Source organism: Paroedura picta, chromosome 10, assembly GCF_049243985.1.
Source record: "Paroedura picta isolate Pp20150507F chromosome 10, Ppicta_v3.0, whole genome shotgun sequence".
Classification (NCBI taxonomy): domain Eukaryota; kingdom Metazoa; phylum Chordata; class Lepidosauria; order Squamata; family Gekkonidae; genus Paroedura; species Paroedura picta.
Window position 1 is genome coordinate 48,538,121 of NC_135378.1, and position 22,695 is coordinate 48,560,815.

The window sequence follows — 22,695 nt, forward strand, 5'->3', positions numbered from 1 at the left end:
TAATTAAAGAGGCAACAGCCTTAATGAAGAACTTCATAGGCTTACTATATATAACAAACAGAATAAAGATAAGGATGTGTGTGGGGTGGAATGCACCATACATGGGGAAACTTCTGCTTCATGGTTTAGCTGAGATGAGATATGAGCAAGTCATTACAAGGATACTGAACACAATGAAATCTAGGACAGCTCCCAAGAAGTGGTGCAATGCAGTACAATAAATGGAGCACAGCAAGAATTTTAATGTTTGTGAGAAAAGATATAAGCCATGCTTCTAGATTTTTCAAGGAACCACAGCTTATTCTAAAGAAACCTTTTCCAAGTATTAAATCCTGACTGTTTATGAATTCACTCTTTCTAAATCTGTCATCCTGGTCTTTTACTCTGCAGAAAATTAAGGACTACACAAGTTCAGGCTTTGGTACTCTGTTTTTCCCCCTATTACTGTGAAGGGATTGTCCAAATCTGTGCTCCCTGACTTAGATTTAATGTATAATATAGTTGCTGGTGCTTCAATTCATCATGGATGGTTAAAGAACAGATTGATTAGAATGGCTGTAACTGCTGATTGGAAGAAAGTTAATCATATTATGATTCTTTAATTTAAAACCTTTAAAAGAAATGGGTTGATTTCTGCGAGAATAAAAAGAAATCTTAAATGGCATCAAAACTTTTACATTTGGATTACAAGTAAATTAACATACTAAGGATTCTGGAGAGATCATTAAACAGGAGCTCAGTGGTACCTTAGAGCCTTACAAAATTTATTCCAGCATAAACATTTGTGAGTAGCTCACTTTAAGTGAGCTGTGACTTTCCCAAGCTTATGCTAGAATAAATTTTGTTGGTCTCTAAGGTGCCATTGGACTCTGGTTTAATTCTACTGTGACTTACCAACATGACTATATCTTTGAAGAGCAGATGCATTTTGTTTTTAAATACACTTTTGTTCTCAGAGCAGCTGGTTTGATAAAATAGTAATGATAGCACTGGAAATAATAAGAATAATTGTCTTGAAGTAAGCTACCAAAACTTGGTTGCCTTGCAAGTAGGGGTTTTTCTCTCCTGCATATGCACATACAGCTGTGCATCTGCTTCTCCCTTTAGTTCTATGAACTCCTTTGCTTAACTAGCTCTGATTATTATCTCTGAACAATTAGCACCCTCTGAGTAAACATCAGCCACCCAGTGAGCCATTAACCTAACAAATGCATGGTTGAACAAAATCTCCAGCAATTACAGATCACAATGGGACATTTGTTGTGAGCCCCTGAGGAGGCAATAATTTGATCCCAAGTCACAAAAGAAATAAAAACAGGAAAGCAGTTTTTAAAACCAGAAAGGGAAAATGCATAGAAGAAACAGAAATGCTTCAGTTCCAATTCTGACAAACAAGTTTGTACTTTCTCTAGGTCTAGATGGTCCTAGACTTGGCTCATTGGTATATACATGTGGAAGGTCCCAGGTTCAAACCCTGGCATTTCTAGCTACAGGATCTTGAGTCAAAGGTTTTACAAATAATTTCTTATGATGACCCCCTCCATACTTCTCCAGACACAGGCAAGTTTTCCTTCTAAATATATTTCCTGGCTTTTAACTCCGCTTTGGAACATTAAGGGTAGGTGCAGGAGCCCTCTTTTCTGAAAACCCTTCGGAACAGAATTTAAGTTGTTGACTAACAAAATAAAAAGTTTTATTCAACACTGTGAAAGTCAGGTGAAATTAAGAGTTGAAAACTTTGAGTTAAAAATCTGTAGTTGTGCAGTTGTTAATTCTTAAATACAGACTATTGTGAGTTATCAAACATTAGTCTCTTAGTTCCTTTATTTTTAATAGTGAGAGGTTTTTCTATCTGGGTTTTCCCAACACTACAGTATTCTTCTTCGGGTTTCCTTAAACACTACAGGTTTTCTGAGCCTGGTAACATCTATCAGTACTTAATCTCCCCTTTTCTAAAACATCACCTTCCCTCTAACTCCTGAAGTGTCTACAGTGGTATCCTTTCACATCAGATCAGGGAAATCCTCAGAGCTAATTTCCATGTTTAACTGGGCAGGGATTCTTATTCTCTGCCTTGGATATATATCCCCTTTGTTTAGTCCTGACTGGCAATCTAAGTTCACTTTCCAAATCACTCTGCCAAATATTATTCCTGGTTCTTCTATTTTAGGATGAACCCAGACTCTTTAGTCAAAACCATGTTTTTTGACTGAAAGCTCTTCAGAGTAGATATTCAACAGTTAAGGTGCAGAATGGTTTTCTCTATCAGAATTCCCATTCTCTTAGCAAACAGATTTTATAGGACTTCTCTCTCAGCTGTTGCTGACAAATCAGAATGCAGCCTTTCACTTAAGCTCTCTAGCTGTGTTAAGGTTTAAACTCAACACCTTCAGATTCTCTGATACTTCAGCTCTTTGAGACTGACATACAGCTGTGACTGACATAGAGAGCCAGTTTGGTGTAGTGGTTAGGAGTGCGGACTTCTAATCTGGCATGCCAGGTTCGATTCTGCGCTCCCCCACATGCAGCCAGCTGGGTGGCCTTGGGCTCGCCACAGCACTGATAAAACTGTTCTGACCGAGCAGTGATATCAGGGCTCTCTCAGCCTCACCCACCTCACAGGGTGTCTGTTGTGGAGAGAGGAAAGGGAAGACAACTGTAAGCCGCTTTGAGCCTCCTTCGGGTAGGGAAAAGCGGCATATAAGAACCAATTCTTCTTCTCTTCTTCTGACTTTTAAGGTGCTGTCCATCACATATCTCATTTCCTGTGACCTTGAAGAGCTTCTAGACAGACCAAATCTAGACAGACCAGGTTTCTTTCTTTATAATGCAGCTTAATATGTTGGAATGTTGTTCACTGATATAGCATCATCTTGTTGTTCACTGAATGTTGTTCATTGATATAGCATCATCTGCTTTGCATGCTCATCATCTCCAGCTAGGCAGTGGGATTAAGTGCTAGATCTCTTTTTGGGACCTGGGAAAACTGCTGCTAGTGGGAGTAGATAGAACTGACCAGTTGTTTGATTCAATTCAATGATCAGTATGTGAATGGAAAAGAACTTGTCCTGCTTTTGCATGATCATTCATACATGAGCACAGCATACATTTGTCAAGCCTGTTTGTGTTCAGGGAGTGCTGTTCTTCAAATGTTTCTGAACACGGGAAGGGACTGTATGCATCTATATTTCCTTTGTGAATGAACACTTTCTCTTGAACTGGTGATTTATGTGCTTGCTATCCATCTGACTGCACTGATCACATACAAGTTGTATATAGAGGGCTAGTATAAGGCATTTTCATATGTCCTCCCAGTCAAAAAAATTTTTTCACAAAAAGGGTTAATCAAACTGATGAGCCTGAGAATTTATTTTCTGTTCTTACTCTTCTTAGTTGTAGAATCCAAAGCAAGAAATGTGTGACCAAACTGCCCTGTTCATCTGCTGGCAGCCCAGCATGGTGCTGCCAATGTGGTAAATGTCCCTCTGTTCTTGAATATGTTTCTGTTTTGTTCACTAATATTGGTAAAACAATATCTTGATTAGCATTTCCCCATTCAAGTTGATTAGCATTATTGCCAAGGCATTGTATTGTCAAGGAGGGGACCTGATGCAGTTTAGTCCGTTGCTTACCGGTTTATCACTAGACCTATTACAAATCATCAAATGACTGAAATAGTTTTCTCAACGAAAACACTCATTAATGTATACTGAAAAGGGGATCTATTTGAAAAAAACAGTCTAAACTATTGAATAAATTATTTAGGAAGGCCAGATATCACCATTACAATGAATATAGAATATCAGTCAACTTTATCAAACTCTTGTTCAATGGTAGTGTTTCCAGCCTTGGCACCATTGTCTACTTTTCATCTGGGGGCCAATTGTTGCATGCCCCAGACATGCAGGTGATGCCTAATTACACTGCTGTTAAAGGATCAAAAATGCTATCACAGGTAATGCTCACAGGAAAAGAGGAGAAACTGGATATATTTAGCCTGGAGAAAAGATTAAGGGGTAGCATACTGGCAGCTTTCAGACATTGTCAAAGATGCCAGAGAATAAAGAATTGTGTATGTTATCCACTGATGAAAGGACATTGGCAATGACTTTTAAAACACAGGTTGTAGATTTAGCTTAAGGATTAAGGAAAGTGTCCTGATTACTGGAGTAGTTTAGTAGTGAAACTGCTTGGAAAGAACGTGGCATTTCTCTCCCTACAGTACCCCCTCCCCGCAAAAAGAAAAATTAGTAGCTTTTTGTCAGAGGTGCTTTAGTAATAGGTTGTTTTATTTTAGGTCTGAACTAGACTGTCCAGTGGACTGATTCACTTTTCTTTCTATTATTATTTTTAAATAAATCCATTAATCTTCAGTTTACTCATTGCTTAGTTGATAAAGCAACAGCTTCTTCACAAGTTTGTACTTCTGCAGAATTCTCCCCTTTCCCTTGAGTATTCTGCCTGATAAAGCAAAGATAAAGATATATCAAACCTATAAAACAGTCATTAGCAAACCCTACTGGAATATTAAAAGATTCCAAATTTACAAGATTAATTATTTTATAAAACGTCAGGACTGTAATATTATTCTAAGGACCAACTTGATAACACAAGAAGACTGTGACACGGGTAATTAGAGCACTATGAAAAATCCTAAGAACTGAATTTTTGTAAGGTCTTACTATAACATTATAATTTATATCAGCTTTAAATGCTATAACCAGAAAACTTCTGTAAATGGGAAAAGGTATACTAGTTGAAAAGAAAAAGAATTCTAAGAGATTAGTAAGTCATTACTTCTTTTTACAGAATGTTGATTCTTCTTCAGCAACATGATTTAATAATTCTGTCTGTTAATAACAAATCAAAACAAAACTCTGCAACATCAAGAGAACATTAGAGTTATGGAAGTTTGATGTAAATAAAATTCAGCTCACATGTGCAGTGGAGGTAAAATCAATTTCAACTATTAGACGCAGTAGAGAAGATGCTTGATGAACTGTAGCAGGAAATACAATCAACTGTTGTTGAAAAGGCAGTTACTCATACTGCACAAGCCAGAAAAAAAGATCAAAATTGATCTCAGATAAAACAATAAGAATAGCTGAATGTAGAAAAGCAGCAAAAACTACAGGCTAAAGGGAGGAAGCGAGAAAATTAAATGCAGATTTTCAGAGGGCAGCAAGAATAGAAAGTAATGCTTACTGGAATCAGAAAGCCAACAATTAGAAAAAAATTACAGAAAGGGACACACAAGAAATGCTTTTGTGCAAGTAAAGAGGTTCCGAATACCACTTGTTGCTTGCAAAAGCGCTATCAAAGATAAACAAGGGAAGAAACTGACTGACCAGTGGAGCAACAAGACAGGTGGCGGAAATACACAGAACTGTACATGTGCAGAACGAAAGTTCGATGTCTTCAAAATGAAAAAGAAATAGAAATTGAACTTGAAACAGCCATTCTTGAGGGGGATGTTGAACAAGCCTTGTGTCAGTTGCCAAACAACGAGTCCCCAGGCATTGACATCATACCTGTGGAATTGTTTAGATGTGTACCAATCAAAACCATTAAAGCTTTGTGTCAGAAAATCTGGGAAATTAATAATTGGCCAAAGGAGTGGATATGATTTATGTTCTTCCCACTACCAAAAAAGGGTGACTCAAAAGACTGTTCCTATTACTGTAAAATAGTCCTCATTTCTCATGCTGGTAAGATCCTGCTCAGAATCATACAACAATGCATAGTAACAACTATTGGACGAGAATTACCAGATTTCAGGCTGGCTTTCAGTGCGGGCTTGGCACTCATGATCACATAGTAAATGTGTGCTGGATTTTGGAATATAATCTTCATAAAGCAATTAACCTTTCAATTTCTAAACAAGCAAAAGTAAAAATTTCACAGTGGAACAAATTTGAGAAAAAGAAGGCTATTTGCATTTGCATCAACTATTTTATAGGAGCAATGCTAAGTTATATAGCTTATTATTCCATCTTCAGTGAGGCTGCTGCTGACAGCAGCTCTTTCTACTTGCAAAGCGTTTAGATAATTGCTATCACAGCCAGTACCAGCTCTGCACAGGTCATAACACAGAAAGTGATTTAAATGCACTATTCCTTTTCTACACCACTATCTGCAGGCTCTGCTGAAAATGTTTTATGTTTCTTAAAATGCCCACTTGTGTATTCTGTGTTGAGCAGCCTGTTGAATGAAGTAAACTCGTTTGCAGTATCAAAATATTTTGGTAAATGAGCCTAATCCAAATTTATTGCTTCTAAAATTGTTCCATGTTACTGTTGTTGGCTGTGTTTCTAATGGAGTTTTCCCCCTTGAAAATGAGCACTGCAGTCTTAGATCTTGTTTCTGTCTAGGAGACTCTGGGAATAATTAATGTTGTTGGAGAGTTTCCCTTGTTAGTAACTTACTAAAGGATGCAAGTAAATGAATGCAGTAAAAGTCCATAAAAACCAGACTTTCTGTTCCTAGCCCTCTGCATTTGAGTTGTATGGTGCAGGCCAGAACTTTGAAAACTGAAGCCAAGAATTCAGATACTTCTGTACAGTTTCTTAAATAGTGAAGTCAGTTTAAATCCAAGTACAGCTATGGAAATTAACATAATCAAAGCAAACTATGAATAGACTAGAAATATTGTAGTTATATGCTTATAAGGAAATCTCATCCTAATGGTTTCCTGTTGTTGGGAGGTTGTGCCCTAAAGTGTCCTAAAGGCAGTAGATTCACTGTCAGGTTTAGAGCCATTTACCTCTGTGTTTTAATTAGCAAAAATATAGACATATCACTGTATTTATTTCTAGCTCACTTTTTTATCAGACTTGTAAAAGATGATTCTTATTTGTAATACGGATGGATGGATGTATACAGCTGTAAAGAGCTGTATTGTTTTGATCTCCTTAAATGTACATACGTTAGACTGACTAGACAGATAGAGGAATTAAATAATTTAGTAGATAGTTCTTTGGGTTTATCACAGTGATACATGGGCAAATTTTGAACTGAAGAATTAATATTTAGTTTACTTCTCTGTGGCCTTGTTTGTATTGGAAATTTGTGAATATCACTTTAATATATATTTAGTATGTGTCTGCATGGCATACAGCCAGGAATTGGATCAGCCATTTCCATGTTAAAAATTGTTCTAGGTTGAAATGTTTAATTTTAAACAATATTCTACAGTGTGTGTGATCGCATATTTTATATCCCATGGTTTAACCCCTTAGAGCGGGTGCTAGAGCTTGGCAGTGGGAAGAGGAAGGAGGAGGAGTTGTCCAGTCTGTAAGGGCATGGGGTTGAATGTGTGTGTTGTGTGGGAGGTTCTAGTGGCGTGGAGACAACTGAGGGCATGAATGTGGAGATATGGGTGTCAAGAACCTGTGGTTTGGAATGTTAGTTGAATATGAGAGAAGACTGACCTTTGGGAATTGTGGCATAATGGTTACAGGTGAGCTTTCCAGAGCCACGTCTTCAGATATGTGAAGGAAAAATCAGACTGGAGACTCTTCTTAGGGGAGGATTACATGGCAACCAATTCCTCCCAGTTCTGCACTCAACATCATTTCCCTTCTTGTCCCCCTGCCCTAATACACATAGGTAGTCACAGTACACAGGTGTCCACCCTGCTTCTTCTGTCTCCATTTTTTTACTGTTGATAAAATGTTATGTGCCCAAATGCTTCTTTCATGGTTGCTCCTTAGAAGAGCTGGATTTTTGTACCCTGCTGTTTACTACCCAAAGGAGTCTCAAAGTGGTTTATAAACACCTTTTCCCTTCGTCTCCCCACAATAGACAACCTGTGAGGGATGTGAGGTTGTGAGAGGTCTGCGATAACTGGGAATGGGTTGGCCCTGTCAGAACTTTGGCTTCGTGTCCCCCAACTTGCTAGAACTCTTGTCTGTCCTGGTGAGGGCCCGCCCACTTAGGCCTTAGCCTGTTATATTTATACAGCGACAGCTGTATAAAGATAATGTCTGGATACCAGTTATTTCTTTGAGAACATATGATCCTGTTTATTGATTTACTGCCAGAAGATGAGGCCTTTAGGAAAGGCCTGACAAATTGAAGCCATAAAACTGAAAGCAACAAACACGGGTAACTGCTTCATGGATTCTGCCTTGTATGCTATGACCAGTTTGGTGGTCCTCAGGTGTCATTCCTGGTTGGGATTTACTGCCTTTCCATTAGAGATGAAATGAAAGGTTGAAGATCTTCCATTTGAAAATTCCACTCTGTTTTCACTCAAGAGTTGAAGAGATGCTGTCACCTATAACAAAACAATAAGCAGACAGCAAAATCCCTGACTTCAGAGCAAGGAGCATACCAGAATAAGCAATATACCTTCTTGCACTAGCAATTGCACCCCTACCCAAATGATTAATAAATACAGCAACATTAATGGAATGCAGTAGCCTCCATCTAAACCCTTTGTCCCACAGCAGGGGTATTCCAGGTAGAAGGCCGCTAGTTGCTTGAGACTTGCAGCTTCAGCTTCCTCCCAGAAAAATGCCTCGCAAACCCAGAAAACAAGTTTCTGACTAGAGGAAGTTCCTGTAACTGTTGAGTTTGAAGACAGGTTGACTGCTTATGTTTCTGGCTGGGAGTCCATTCCTTCAGACCAGTGAGTCCTGAATATTGTTAAAGACGGTTACAGATTGGAATTTAAGGTGCTACCTCCTGTACTTCTCTATACAGTGAATACCTTGTTCCTTCACCTAACTTCTCTTTGGCCCTCCAGTCATGTAATGAAAAAGGGGAGATTGAAGAAGCTTTTGACCCTCAGTTGTCATTCTAACATCCAGTTTAGAATGGTTATGTGAAAATCCCCTGTGTAATCATAGTCCTATGGTGCTGTTTATTAGATGTCCCTTGCTGTCTGATTGAATTGAATATTTTATAATCTGTTTTGAGACTCAATGAGAAAGGCAGACTCTAAGTGAAATGAATAAATAAATACTGGCTTCAAGAAAGACCTTGAAAGTGAAGTTTGTAAGAGGCCTTGGAACTTTTAAAGAACTGTTGGTAACAGTTGGTAACAGCCATGGAGAAATACTTTTCTTCACATGTAATCTGTCAAGCCATATTCTTCATAAGAAACAACAAATAAAAGAAACAGGCTGTATCCATAGATTGTTAGATATTGTGCTATAGTAGTCATTTGCAAAAAGTTATTCCGATGTAAACAAGACAATCCAAGAGATAAATAATTGCTGTAGCATTGTGATAGTACACTTTCTGAAGATGTGCAGATGCAGCTACTGTCCTTGTGCAGTGAACTAAAGGGGGAAAGATATTTACTCTGATGCTTCTGTGGAGACGTTCTACTAATAGCAATGCTTTTCTTCTGGCACAAGGCAATTTCTGTGACACAGAAGGCTCTGAATAGTATCAGAAGCAATGTGCCTTGTACCAAGGGAAAGTGCTTTTATTAGCAGTATGGATCCTTCAGCGCATCTAACTCTCTGGCTCATTTTTTCTAGAAAGGGACAGAACAGTGCTTCTCTAATAGATTCTACACAGATGTGGAATCCTAACCGATAATTACACTAAAAAATTCAGAGTGTTAGATGAGCCTAAGGATGACAGCATGACACACATAGAGAAAAGAATCTTGCTACTTAGTGATGATTACCCTGTCCTGATGGTTGTAGTTTTGGCTACGATTATTGTTTGGACCAGTCAGATCTTGGTTCTGTACTGTGCTTTACCCAAACACCATGGAGTTGCTGAAAACACTGAAGCATCTTAGAAATTTCACTGGCTTCATTAACTTTCACAGCTGCTCAGATTTCAGTCAACATGTGCAGCACAAGGAATGTTGCAAAGCACATCTGATCCAGTTGGCAGGTGCTCAGAATACACTTAGACAGAGTAAAAGTTAACAGGCACAGCTCCAGTACTTGTAAGAAATGTGAACTTGCCAACTCTTCCTTATTATATAATACATTATTGTCTCTGGATTTTAAAAAGAGTTATTCAGACGTCAGTTTTCCTTTAGTGATAGTCAGATTCAATTTACTGTTTAGTATGCTCAACAATCCCTTAAAAGGTAGTAATCAGTGAGGACTGATTTTTACTGTAGTCTTTTGCCCTAAAGGTAAACAAATAGGATATTCAGGAATTATTTAGTTACTGTATTTTTACCCCACTTTTCTCTGCCCTAGGTATCCAAAGTGGAATTCCTACCTGATCTTTATAAATGAGAGAGGGGTGCTGCATAATGGGCATTTGCATAGATATTAATCAAGTAGGAAGTTAACTGCAAAGTGGCCAGCTTTTTAAAAAGTCCTTCTACCTTTTGTTCTCCTATTTCTAAAAATTGGAGGGAGAATAGAGGCAGGGATAGTGCTTAGAATGGGGCTACATGACAGAGCTGGCTTGGTGTTAATCAAGTGGCAAGTATCAGAAAAGCATACATCTTTGAAAGACATTTGGATGAGAATCAAATGTTCTGGATAAATTAACGTAAATAATTATCTTGGTAGGAAATGATCATGAGAGTAATAATTTGTGGCTTAATTTGTGCCACTGTTTAGTTTTCGGTCTGTAGCACAAACAAGTTCATGAGGACACGGGCAGTAGAAGGCTATTGTTTATTCCCAGCATTTGCCATTCATAGAAAAAGAAGAGTTGGCCACTTTTCTCTACCCGAAGGAGTCTCAAAGCGGCTTACAGTCGCCTTTCCTTTCCTCTCCCCACAACAGACACCCTGTGAGATGGGTGAGGCTGAGAGAGCCCTGATATCACTGCTTGGCCAGAACAGTGCTGTGGTGAGCCCAAGGTCACCCAGCTGGCTGCACGTGGAGGGGGGCGCAGGGAATCAAAGTTGGTTCATTAGAGTAGAAGTCTGTGCTCCTAACCACCACACCAAGCTGGTTTTCTGAATATGGTATTTCTAAATATGGAGATTTTAGTATTGATGTGATCATTCTTGTATGATTAGAGCTCACCGAAGGTGTGGGTGAATGGGTGTTTCAGGATTAGTAATCACTGAAGTGCTTGCCAAATGTATATCTAGGCTGTCACAAGAAATAGTATTTTAAAACTTTAGCTTAAAAATGTTCTGTGATGGTAAGATGAATTATGACAGCTTTAAAGATACATAAATTAACTTTTGAATATACAACCGTACACTGTTTCCCCCCTGTTTTTCTGATGCCGAGCAATTATTTTTCTGCCAGGTCCCCAACTTCAAATTTAGATAAAACCCTACGTTGAGATAAAACCAGAGTAGTAAAGGGGCATCTGAGGCTGTCTATCTGCAAGCTTTCATTGTTCTTATTTGCTGTTTGTGGGAAGTTCAGAAAGGCACCTTAATCAAACAGGTCCAGTCTCTGTTTATAGCTTTATTAAGTAAAAACCAGATCTGTAAATGTATTGAATGAGAACAAGCATTAAGTCTACAAAAACAGGCTTGTTTGTAAGGCATGAAAGAAAATGAATCTTCTGTAGGTCTCTGGGGGATAAGTCTGAGGAAAGAAGTAGTCATTATAAGCCACTTACTTATGTATGTACTGTATCATGTTGCAGCGAGAAGCCTACATTTGATTGGCCAATAAAACATGTTTCTTAAATCCTTTAAATAACAATTGGGACAATGCAATACAATACCAGTGGGTATATTACAGGGATTACAAAGTCTCTGAAAATGATGACCTGGGGACATATGGGGTTCTGGAGTAGGAGTAATAGTTCATTTTACTTCATGTGTCAGTTGTTATATCACTTTTCTAGTTCCCTGGAATGAAAATTACAGTAAATAAAACAAATGAACAAACAGTAGTTTTTTTGATGGACAGAATATTATTTTACAGTGCAAAATATATGTAAACACAAATTGAACATAAGACAAAGAAAAAAAATTGCATATTACATATAGTTTATAAATTTGTTTATCAATTTGTATGTTTTACCTACGTTATGAATATTTGCGTTCTGAATGTGAATAGTTTTTTTACAGCCTAGATATGCATTTGGCAAGCACTGCAGTGGTTACAGATAATAATTGGTAAATTACTGATTTCCAATCAAATCATTTTTCTATTTTTTAACTCTTCCTTGAGGATTAAAATAGCAGAAGTATGTTTTTAGTTGACTGTTGCTGCATACAGATTAAATACATTTGCCTTGCAGGGGAACACTTCCCACTCCACAAATGACACGGACAACAGTGCTTTTGGCATAAAATTTGGCCACAATCTTTATTGACACAGCGTTGGTTAGCATGGGGAAAGATCCCGCCAGCCTGTGGCCCCATGGCCACAAGGCAGCCAACCTTTATTCTCAGCAGGCATGCACAGGTCCTATCCGGCCCCATGCCAAATATCCTATGCCCCCAATGGCCTGCTGAGTAATAGGGAGATGGCACCCATAGGAATCCTAAAATGATTTAGAACAGCATCAGATAGGCCCATTATGCACGGAGTGGAAGGTCCGCATTTGGGGTGGAATGGCGGCGGCTAAAATCACCAATTATGCACGCTGCAGGCGGCAACTGGGCGCAGAGTCAACGTATGCCGCCGGAAAAGCCGCATTAGCGAGATGCGGAAGAAAGTGGAGCTTCCCGGGACCAGGGCGCAACCAGAAGTGGCTCCAGAGTAGCCGCATGCATAATCGGATACTCTGGGTTTTGCCGCTGTTGCGTCCCGTCCCATGCATAAGCGGTTTACTTCGCTTCTTCCTCCTCCGCGTTCTCCATGCCGCCATTTCAGCGGTCGTGTATAATAGGCCATAATATCATCTCTGGCTGCCCTGCTCAGGTTTTGTTTTTTGCATCTAAGACAGGAGAATATCAGATACAGGGCCTTTCTTTGATGCTACTTTATGGAACTCCTTGTGCAGCAGTTCTTCTGGTGAGCCTTAGGCATTGACTTGATTTATAATCAGTGTAATCATAGTCACATCAGAAGAAAGGAACTTCCTAGCTCCCTCTCACTAGAGCATTCTGTGGCCCTCAGAATTGTGTTCCTGTGTGTAAGTGACCCTTCAAAAGAACAGGGAAGGCCTCTGAAGTTATTGGTTCACAGTGATAATTAGGGTCAAATGGTAGCCATGCTGGTCTACAGTAGAACAGCTAGATTTGAGTCCAATAACACATTATACACCAACAAGATTTTGGAGGTATAAGCTTTGAAGATCAAAGCACTCTTCATCAGATACTAATGATCAGTTAATGATAATTAGCTGACTGTACTATGTCTGTGTTTTTCAGAGCTGTCTGTATAGTCAAAACTCAGTATATTTATACATGTGTTGGTCTTGCAGAATTATATCTGACCATAGCATATAAATCATAAGCATATGTTATACTTAATATCACTAGTATACATTAAGAATCACCCAACATGTAACTGTCTCTGTAATTTCTCAGAACTTTCAACAGTGATGGTTGATGTTTGTTCCTGAAGACAATATGAAACAGGCCGCATCCCTCCCCATTTCTTAGCTAATAATGCTTAATATACTTCTGAGGCAAGAGTATATTGAATAAGGAAACTAGGATTAAGGTTATTAATTTGTCTAGTTCACTGTTCACTATTATTAATATTGGTTCTCTCATTGCAGCTTGTAAAATACATGTGAAGATGCAAATGTGTGTCTAGATACACAGTCTCGCTGCAGTTCTCATCTTGGCTGCACTGACTATACATTTATTTATTATTTAGGACATTTGAGTCCAGCTTTTCCTTCCAATTAGATCCCTCAAGGTGGTGAACAGTTAAACATTATGGGAAAAATTTGATGTAGTGGTTAAGAGTACGGACTTCTAATCTGGCATGCCAGGTTCGATTCTGCACTCCCCTACATGCATCCAGCTGGGTGACCTTGGGCTTGCCACGGCACTGATAAAACTGTTCTGACCGAGCAGTGATATCAGTGTTCTCTCAGCCTCACCTACCTCACAGGGTGTCTGTTGTGGGGAGAGGAATGGGAAGGCGACTGTAAGCCACTTTGAGCCTCCTTCGGGTAGGGAAAAGCGGCATATAAGAACCAACTCCTCCTCCTCCTCCTCCTCCTTCTTCATCTATGTACACATAGTGTCATGTACTCAACTCTAGAGTACATACCTGTAACCTAGGGGACCTGCTAAGAGGCCTTGGGTACCCAAGGATGATCTCCCAGACTTCCTTCCTCATTCTTTGTTCTTCCCACTCTCTGAAGCTGCTCCTGTTATCTGTTGTCAGTGGTATTGTCTGGTGTTATAAGGAATGTAAAATGACCTTGCCTGGCTTTTCGTGTCTGGTTAAGACATTTGAAGTTTGTTTTCGCTTTATAGTTAGATAACTCTGTCTGACCATGGGAATGTCAGGTGGTGTGCAAACCTTATGAAGGGGAATGGGGAAATAGATATAACTGTTCTTGAAAAACTCCATGAGGCATGTTTAACTTTCTATGATGGCAACTTCTTGTAGAATGCCCCCCAGGCTCCCATTAAAGCTTCTTTTACTAATCTCTAAGAAGAGCCCTGAGTCTGCTTTGATATCTTCCAAGAGCATGTGTCTCAGGATCATGAAACATAGAAAACAACAATTTAAAATGTAAACTGGAAAAGGGCAAGTGAGTAAGGGAAAACTTAATGGAAAAAAATGTCTTCAGACTAGCAGAAGATAATGAGAAAGGGAACAAAAAAATCTCTTTTGGTGTCACAATAAAGAAGGTCCTTTCTCGGTTTGCCGCTCATCTAGCTTCAGATAATGGGACCACACAAAGCAGGGCCTCCAGAGTGGACCACAGTGGTCAGGCAGGCTCATATGATAATAGGCTGTCCTTAATGCATGCTGATCCCAAGCCATATAAGTCTTTAAAAGTCAATACTAGCATCCTGAATTTGGCTGGAAGCAAGATAGGAACAAATGTAGATGGAACAAGAGAGGATCAGCCCAGTTCCCATAACCCTCCTAGGGGACATTCTTGAAGCAGCATCCTAGAGCAAACTCTTCAAGTACAACTCCATATATAGCACTATGCAGTAAACAAGACTGTGTCTTACCTAAAGCTGCAGATTGTGGCCGCATGAAACAAAAGGCTTGGAAGGAGGAGGCTGGGCCATCAGCAGAGGCAGAAAAGGGTCCATGCTAAGATGCTGGCACATCTAGCGTGTGCACATGCCAGATGCAGCTGTTGCACAACACAAGGATGTAGTCTGAAAGGTCTTGGACTGGCAAGCCCATAAATTAGGCTGTGTACCAGCTTCTAGCGTCTTTTCCTCTGAGCTGGCTGCAGAGTTTCCCACCCTATATTACCAGGGCCCATAAAGGACTGTACCAGCTGTAGTCAGATTTACAGTGCCTGTAAGATGGAGCTATTCCAACACTTATAGTCAAGGCCCAAAATAAAATAACATTCACCAATAAGGCTGGCCTCACTGCTAGAGGATGAGAAGATCAGCTCCCTTATAAACCCCTTGTCTGGGAATTTAATGGGGAGAATTCAGAAATATAATGTTTTTAATTTTAAATTCATATATATCTTAAATGTTACTTGTCCTGAACGACACAGAAGAGTGGGTTAATAATAAATTATTTATTTATTTATTATGTTTTATATTTATTATTTGTTTTTTTCATTGTAGGTATGACTTTGTAGAAATTGAAGAGCCCAGTGATGGAAGTATTTTAGGGCGGTGGTGTGGTTCCACTGCTGTTCCTGGCAAACAGATTTCCAAAGGGAACCAAATCAGAATAAGATTTGTTTCTGATGAATATTTTCCTTCTGAGCCTGGATTCTGTATTCATTATACTCTTCTCACACCGGTAAGTGATATCTCTTCCAGTCTCTGTATTTTCAAGAAATAATGTTAAAAGAAATAGCCCGGTATAAAATTAGGCAAAAGTATTGAACCATTATTCTTCTATCACATCAAATGAAACTATGGATTTTTTTCATGTGTGATAAGCGAAAGATATTAAATATATCAGCATGGCGGAAACTGGAAAACAGGAACTCAAGTTAAAAATGCTTGTAAGTTATTACTAATTAGGCCAATAAGTGAGTTAATGAAAGCTTTTTTTTAATTAAGGAGAGCTGAATCATATCTGAAATATATTTTTGTGAACGTCCACAAGATGAAGAGTAGGTAGACTAGCAAAGAGAAATTGTTTTGGGTAGAAATGAAATAAAACAAGCTTGTGGTTGTTACTGGAGACCGCATACATTAAGGAAGGCAATGTTAGACTTCTTCAAGCATTCTTGTTTAATGCTATTATAATTTTATTTCATTTAAATTAACTGTTTTGAAGAAACAACTTATGTTGATTAAGTATCTGAAAGATGTTGATAAATCAGTTCATTCAAAAGGAATTTTAGCAAAACTGAGATCACAGGGTATGTTACTATTTTGTAGTGATTTTTATTGTAGTTTTCTCTGGTGTTCAAGCACCACATGGTATAAATGGCCAGACACTGAGCATTTCTAATGCATTTACAGTTGTATTTTGAAGACATGCAAAACTGAAAAATCTTGATGGGAGGGTAGAATTAACATACCCCTGCAGAGAGAGAGACCTTATGTAGTCCTGGAAACCTCATGTTGAATACATAATTCTTGGAAAACATTATATTAAATTCTCTAAAGTATATTTACGTACCCATCTATCGTGTTCACAATCATTATGGGTCTTGGCCTGTATAACAGCATTTTTGTATTTAAGTTCTTTGAGTATGTAAGAAAGGAAATGACTTGCCAAAAAATTATGTTAAGAAAATCTGTCCCAAATCTCCTTGATACTGATATGATTTACATAGCAACCATATGCTATGTAAACAAACCTGATAAAAGATTCCAATTTGGGTCTGGGTAATATTCCTTCTACTGACTTGTTTAGTTTAAATTATGTCAGTTACAAGCTTGGCATAGAACACCCAGTGTTGTAAAGTCTATTGTTACTTGGGGGAGTGGGTGAATGGGACACTTGATGCCTGAGGTGCCATTAAGGAATGCATGACTGATTGCCAAAGGAGTTATTAATTATTCAGGGCACCAAGAACAAAGCATCTCCAGTTGAAGTTGAAGTTTGGGGTGACTATGTCCCCCCCATCTATCTTGGCACCTGGTAGTATGTCATTTGTCATTCAAGATCACGCCAAAATTTCTTTGCAACAAACTCACTTAATTTTTTTGTTGGAAGCTGAGATGAAGGTAGAAATCCAAGAAGCTTCTGAATGATCACCCGAAACTGAAATGTGTGTTTTCTCAGATGTTTTGAGCTTTGTACATGTACCAGACATTCATGAGCCTCCATGGAGGGCAATATACATATACACACATACACACATATACACATACGTACACACGCACGTCCAGAGATTATAATTTTGTGGTCTCAACATCAGGCATCTGGAATTGAAAGTTAATAAATACGTGCAACATAGATCTAATTAATTGCTTCTCTAAGCATATCACTAGAATACCAAACAATTTTCTCTCCTTAAATGTACTGTGGTACCAAATAATACTTAACTGAAGAACATTTACTATTTATACTTCGAGAAACCAAACGTTCTTGCCCTGGAGTGAAGGACATATGGAATGATGGGTTTTCTCATCTGCTAATCAGGGAGGCAGGAGAAAAGAAACATCCTCCTTCCACTTCCTAATAAAATCAGAGTCCAGTGGTACCTTTAAGACCAACAAAGATTTATTCAAGGCTTGAGCTTTGGAGTGCAAGCACTCTTCCTCAGTCTGAGTGCTTGCACTCGAAAGCTCAAGCCTTGAATAAATCTTTGTTGGTCTTAAAGGTGCTACTGGACTCTGATTTTATTGTACTACTTCAGACCAACACGGCTACCCATTTGAAGCTTCCACTTTCTGTCATGCCTGCTGTGTCTCCTTCTCCAGTCTTTTGTTGCCTAGGGCAGAGTCTACACTTACTTTGTTTATTCCATTGTCAATCCTGTTGAATTCAGATCGCTTTGAACTCGGGTCTTCCTCTCCTCCCCCCCTCCCCATTGAAACAGGAAAGTGTTCTGCATGTGGTTAGGGTAGTTCAGAAGGGGGGGGGGAGCCAAGCCTCTTTCGTTCTTTTCTTGAAGGGGGGGAGAGGAGCCAGGCAGGGAGCCTCTTTCTTTTCTTGGATGGGTGGGGGAGAACATAGAAAAAGGCAGAGGAGGGAAGAAAAATCCAGGACCGACAGAAGTTGAGAGAAATTAGGGGCTTCTCCTTTAAGGCAAGCGTGTCACATGACCAGGTGTGGCCTATCAGAGGTTCTCTACCACAGAGCATGGTTTCCCAATCCAGATTTTAAAATATATTGAGCATTAAAAGCACTCCAAGATATTGCACAATAAAGGTAGGGTCACTCCGGATCAATCCTTCTTGCTGCAGAAGGAAAATTTAAATCACCCCAAATCCAAACGGAAATCGCATTCTGTGTAGAGGGCAGGGACTGAATCGATCTGGGGTTGGAATAAAAGCTCCGTGCAGTTTACACCTAGGATAGGGATAGTAGCATAATTATAGCTTCTGCTACTAAATTCTTTAATTTTCTGTGCCTACCTACCTTCTCTCCCTCCCTAACTCTACCTTTCCTGAGTTTAGCTATTTTTCACTCCTAATTGACTTCGACACAATGGGGGGAGGGGAGGAAAAAAGCTGCAGATTTTTTAAAAGCGCAGCACGAAGCTGTAGCACTCATTTTATTCCTTGGGAAGCAAGCTTCTACATATTATTGATCTAGGGATGGCTTTACTCCCAAGCCAAGAGAACTTCCTTTCTGAAGATGATCTCAAGGTTCCCTTGGAGGAGTCCAATCAAGAGGCAATGGGCCCAGTAGGCAATGCCCTGTGAAGGGCTGCCCCAACCTAGGTGAAGAGAGCCCAGAAAAAAAGGGCTGCACAGGATCAAGGTTCAGTCGACAGCAGCAGTGCAGCCACCCCACAGGCTCCTGACAAACAGTCGGTCCAGCCTGGTGGCCATTTTAAGAGCACCGCAGGTCCATCATCGGAGCAGCCTTCAGGCATGAACAAAATCCCACAAAGAATCCTGCTGAATCACAGAAGCAGCGTGGATGCTCCAGATGAGGTTCACATGAGTGAAAAGGGTGTTAGCCCTATGAGTGATGAGATGATGCAATTTTTCTGTAAAGCCATGAGGGAAGAAATAGTTTCCTTTTGTCATAGGGTGGAACTCATGTCTGAAGGAACTCTTTCTCTGCGTGCTTCTAATTATTCCTATAAGGATTATAATGAGGAAGCCCCATTCGAACACACACAGACCTGGCTTCCTAAAGAAAAAGGGGGAATGTGCCTCTGTACACTGTGATTCATCAGACAGTGAACAAAATGTTAAGGTTGACGGGGATTTCTTTAAAAGATCACTGAAGAGGTCCAAGTTCTGGATCAGAGTGTTAGGTTTTTTAAAAAAGAAGTTTATCTGTGTTTGCTAGCCAGGGCAATGGCTGCTGTTAACCTAAAATACTCTGAGGAACCAGAGCCAAAGGAACGCTCTGCAAAAAAAGAGTAGAGATGCACTAAGATCAGAGGAGTTTTTTCTTACACCAGAGCCAGTGTCTGAGCTCTTCTTGCTTCCCTTATCTTTTGAGAAGGAAATGAGGGCTGAGTAGAAGAAGTCCCTGATAAGCAATTTCCTACATTTATTAAAATGTTATACAGCCCTCATGAATATAGGAAAGAAGTCCTCCAAGTTTTGTCAGCTGATATGATTGTGACAGCCATTCACTCTCTGGGTCTAGTATCTGAAGATGGAGAGGGAAGCATCAGAGACACCAGAGATAAAAAGACGGAAATGTCCCTGCATAGGGCATATGAAGCAATGGCCATGATGGTAAGGAACCATAACTTCCATGAGTTCCCATCATGTGGGCCAGGGAACTCATACAGCTTCTACCCGCAGATAACGCCAGACTCCTGGTGTGCTGTCCTGCCGTGCTGCACCTACTCAGCCAGAGACCAGAGTCAAGTCTTAGAGGTCAAAAGCCAGAGAGATAGTTCACATAGCAAGCAGGTTAGGGATTGGAGTCAAGCCAAGCCGGGGTCAAAAGCCAGATAAACAGTCGAAGCCAAACCATGGTCAAAAGCCAGGGACTCAGTCAGAAGCCAAGCCGTAGGTCTAGAGTTGGGAACATAGTCAAGAGTCAGGCTGGAGTCAGGAATCAGGAGTCAGTCAGGCAGAGCTTCACCGTAGTAAATCAGAATAAGGAGTTGATTAGGAAGACAGGCAGTGAATACACTTGTTGGACTGATGAAGGACCTTGAGTCAAGGTCCTCCTGAAGAGCACAGTTAGACCAGCCTTCAACCAGAGGGTTTGCAGCTAGATCTAACCCTCATCAGAGGAAGGAGTTGCACTTGGGCCCCATATACCTTGACAGAAAGCTGACAGGTGTGTCAATCTTCTGACAACTGTCAAGGTAGATCTTTGTCAATACTGCTATTCAGGGCTTGCCAGCGTCTTGGCCTGGGGCAGCTGATTCTGCTTCTCTGGTGAGGCAGTGGGTGTCTTGTCCCAGGGTTCAACATAGTAGAATTGGGCCTCAACCTGACTGGTACCAGGCTGCTCATCTTCCAGGATAGCAGGCAGCTCCTGGTCTTTGGCAACCGGGTCTCCTGGTGCCTCCAGAAGATCCTCTGCCTCTGGAGTGCTCCCTGGTGCCAGAACAGAAAGTGCTGGTATGACACCTGGAAGGATCCCATAGACTATTAAAGGAGTCATGACATCCACTGCTGCAGCAAGGAGACTATTGTGGCTGAAAGCATGCCCCACAGATACCTGCTCTAAATCCAAATCCATCATGGCAGCATACCCATTCCAAAGAGACTGGCTGTTTGGAGAGGTGTTGGAACTCAATAGAAATAAAGGACAAAAACCACATTATGCCAAAATATGTCAGCTGAAATACGGACAACAGGTCCTTTCAGCCAGGATCCTTTTGTTTTCAAGGCACCCTTCTGAGATTTCATCAGACTGGTCAAGAGGCATACTTTATGCATTTTGACCAGTTCCCATAATTTCATTGCTGCTTTGAAAAATAGTACAGCAGAAGGCAATAGTACTGTTGGTAGCACCTTATTATCCAAGGAGACCTTGGTTTTCAGCAGTCCTCTAACTAGCTCAAAAACCATCTCTCTACCCCAAATATCAGGCCTTCCGAGTCAGGGACCAGTATGGCATTTGAACCCACACTGGATGAAGTTAACCATCTAGAAATTGAATGACAACTATTGAAAGCAGGTTACACTGAAATAGTAATCCATAGTATACTGGCTTCTAGGAGAGACTCCACCACAAGAATAATAATGTAACATGGAAAGCCTTTGTTTGATGGGGAAGATAGAAAAAAGTAGATTACTTGCACCCCTCAACAAAGGTAATTCTCGAGTTTCTACAAGATGGTTTAACTTAAGGTTTTAACCTGCAATACTTCACAGACAACTAGCTACCATAGCCTCATTGTTTCCATGGATGGAAGGATATGTACCATCTCAACACCTACAAATAATACACTTCCTAAAAGGAGCGTAGGCCAAAGCTCCACCTCAGATCCATACGTTTCCCTCATGGAAGCTTAACATGGTTCTTCATGCATTAACAAAGGAACCATTTGGACCCATTTCATCGATATCACTAAACCAACTGAGTACGAAGACACTTTTCTTAGTGACCATCAGATTGGCAAGACACATCTTTGAATTAGGAGCCTTGTCAACAATGTCTGAGCTATGAATCTTCCATAGAGTTGAAACCAGCTGACCTTTCAACCAAAAATAGATACAGTTTAACATCGGGCACAAGAAATAATCCTTCTGTAATTTTGCCCTCAACTGAAACACCCCAGAGAAAAGGAGTGGGTCCTGAAGGCATACTTCATTCGCACAGAATTCTTCCCGAAAGCCAGACAGTCTGCTCATGTTGGTCTCAACTCCCAACCTGGTAAAAAAGATGTCAAGGGACCATAGGTAGGAACTTGCACAACTGCATTATGGAAGCCTACAAGTCTCTAAAGATGGCAGTAACATTGGGCATTATGGTAAATTCAATTAGAAGCGCCACGACTAATGTGGCCCTGGCCAATAGGGCATTAGTACTAGAAGTTTGCAAAGCAGCGACGTGGGTGTCTGTGGCAATACAGCTCTGCCGATGCAGCATTTGGCAACATGTTCTGGATCCAATAGACAAAAATCCCATCTGGGATACAGTAGTGCTATGGAAGGGCCCATCATTTCAGATGTCCTCCGCCCCAGGGGGAGAATGACCATTTGACTTACCCACAGACGGTCCTTCTCCCATGAAGTAAGGAAGACATCTGGTCTCACCCTAACAGTAATTGGATCCTTAACATTGTTCATAGCCAGGCACAGTAGAAGGGACAAGCATAATTTGTTAGATTAATCTGTCCTCCTTAATCTGTTTCTTGTTGTTTACAAACAAACAAAAGTTGTTTAAGGTTGATTATAGTTATAGTTAAGATCTGCACAGAAAATTTTCAAAGTACCCAGACTAGAAAAGGAGACACAGCACGCATGACAGGACGTGGAGGGAGGGCATTTCTTTTCTCCTGCCTCCCTGATTAGCCGAAGAGAAAACTGTAGTAAACCAGAACAAGGAGTTGATTGGGAAGACAGGCAGGCAATACTCGTGTTGGACTGCCTTAACAAATCAGCAGTGTTAAGTGATTAATCCATAAACTGCCTAACAGTGCAGACGTAAAGAGAGTCACACCCTTCTAAGT

General features: G+C 40.1%; 1 protein-coding gene across 3 annotated transcripts in view; it reads left to right on the top strand.

Moving 5' to 3' along the window:
- The window catches only part of PDGFC (platelet derived growth factor C), a 129,175-nt gene that overhangs the window by 76,966 nt on the left and 29,514 nt on the right, over window positions 1-22,695 (top strand). For all 3 annotated transcript variants that reach the window (XM_077300025.1, XM_077300024.1, XM_077300023.1), the window contains one exon: window positions 15,584-15,764. In XM_077300025.1, the coding sequence (XP_077156140.1) occupies window positions 15,584-15,764 (181 nt within the window). The remainder of the gene's footprint in view (window positions 1-15,583; window positions 15,765-22,695) is intronic.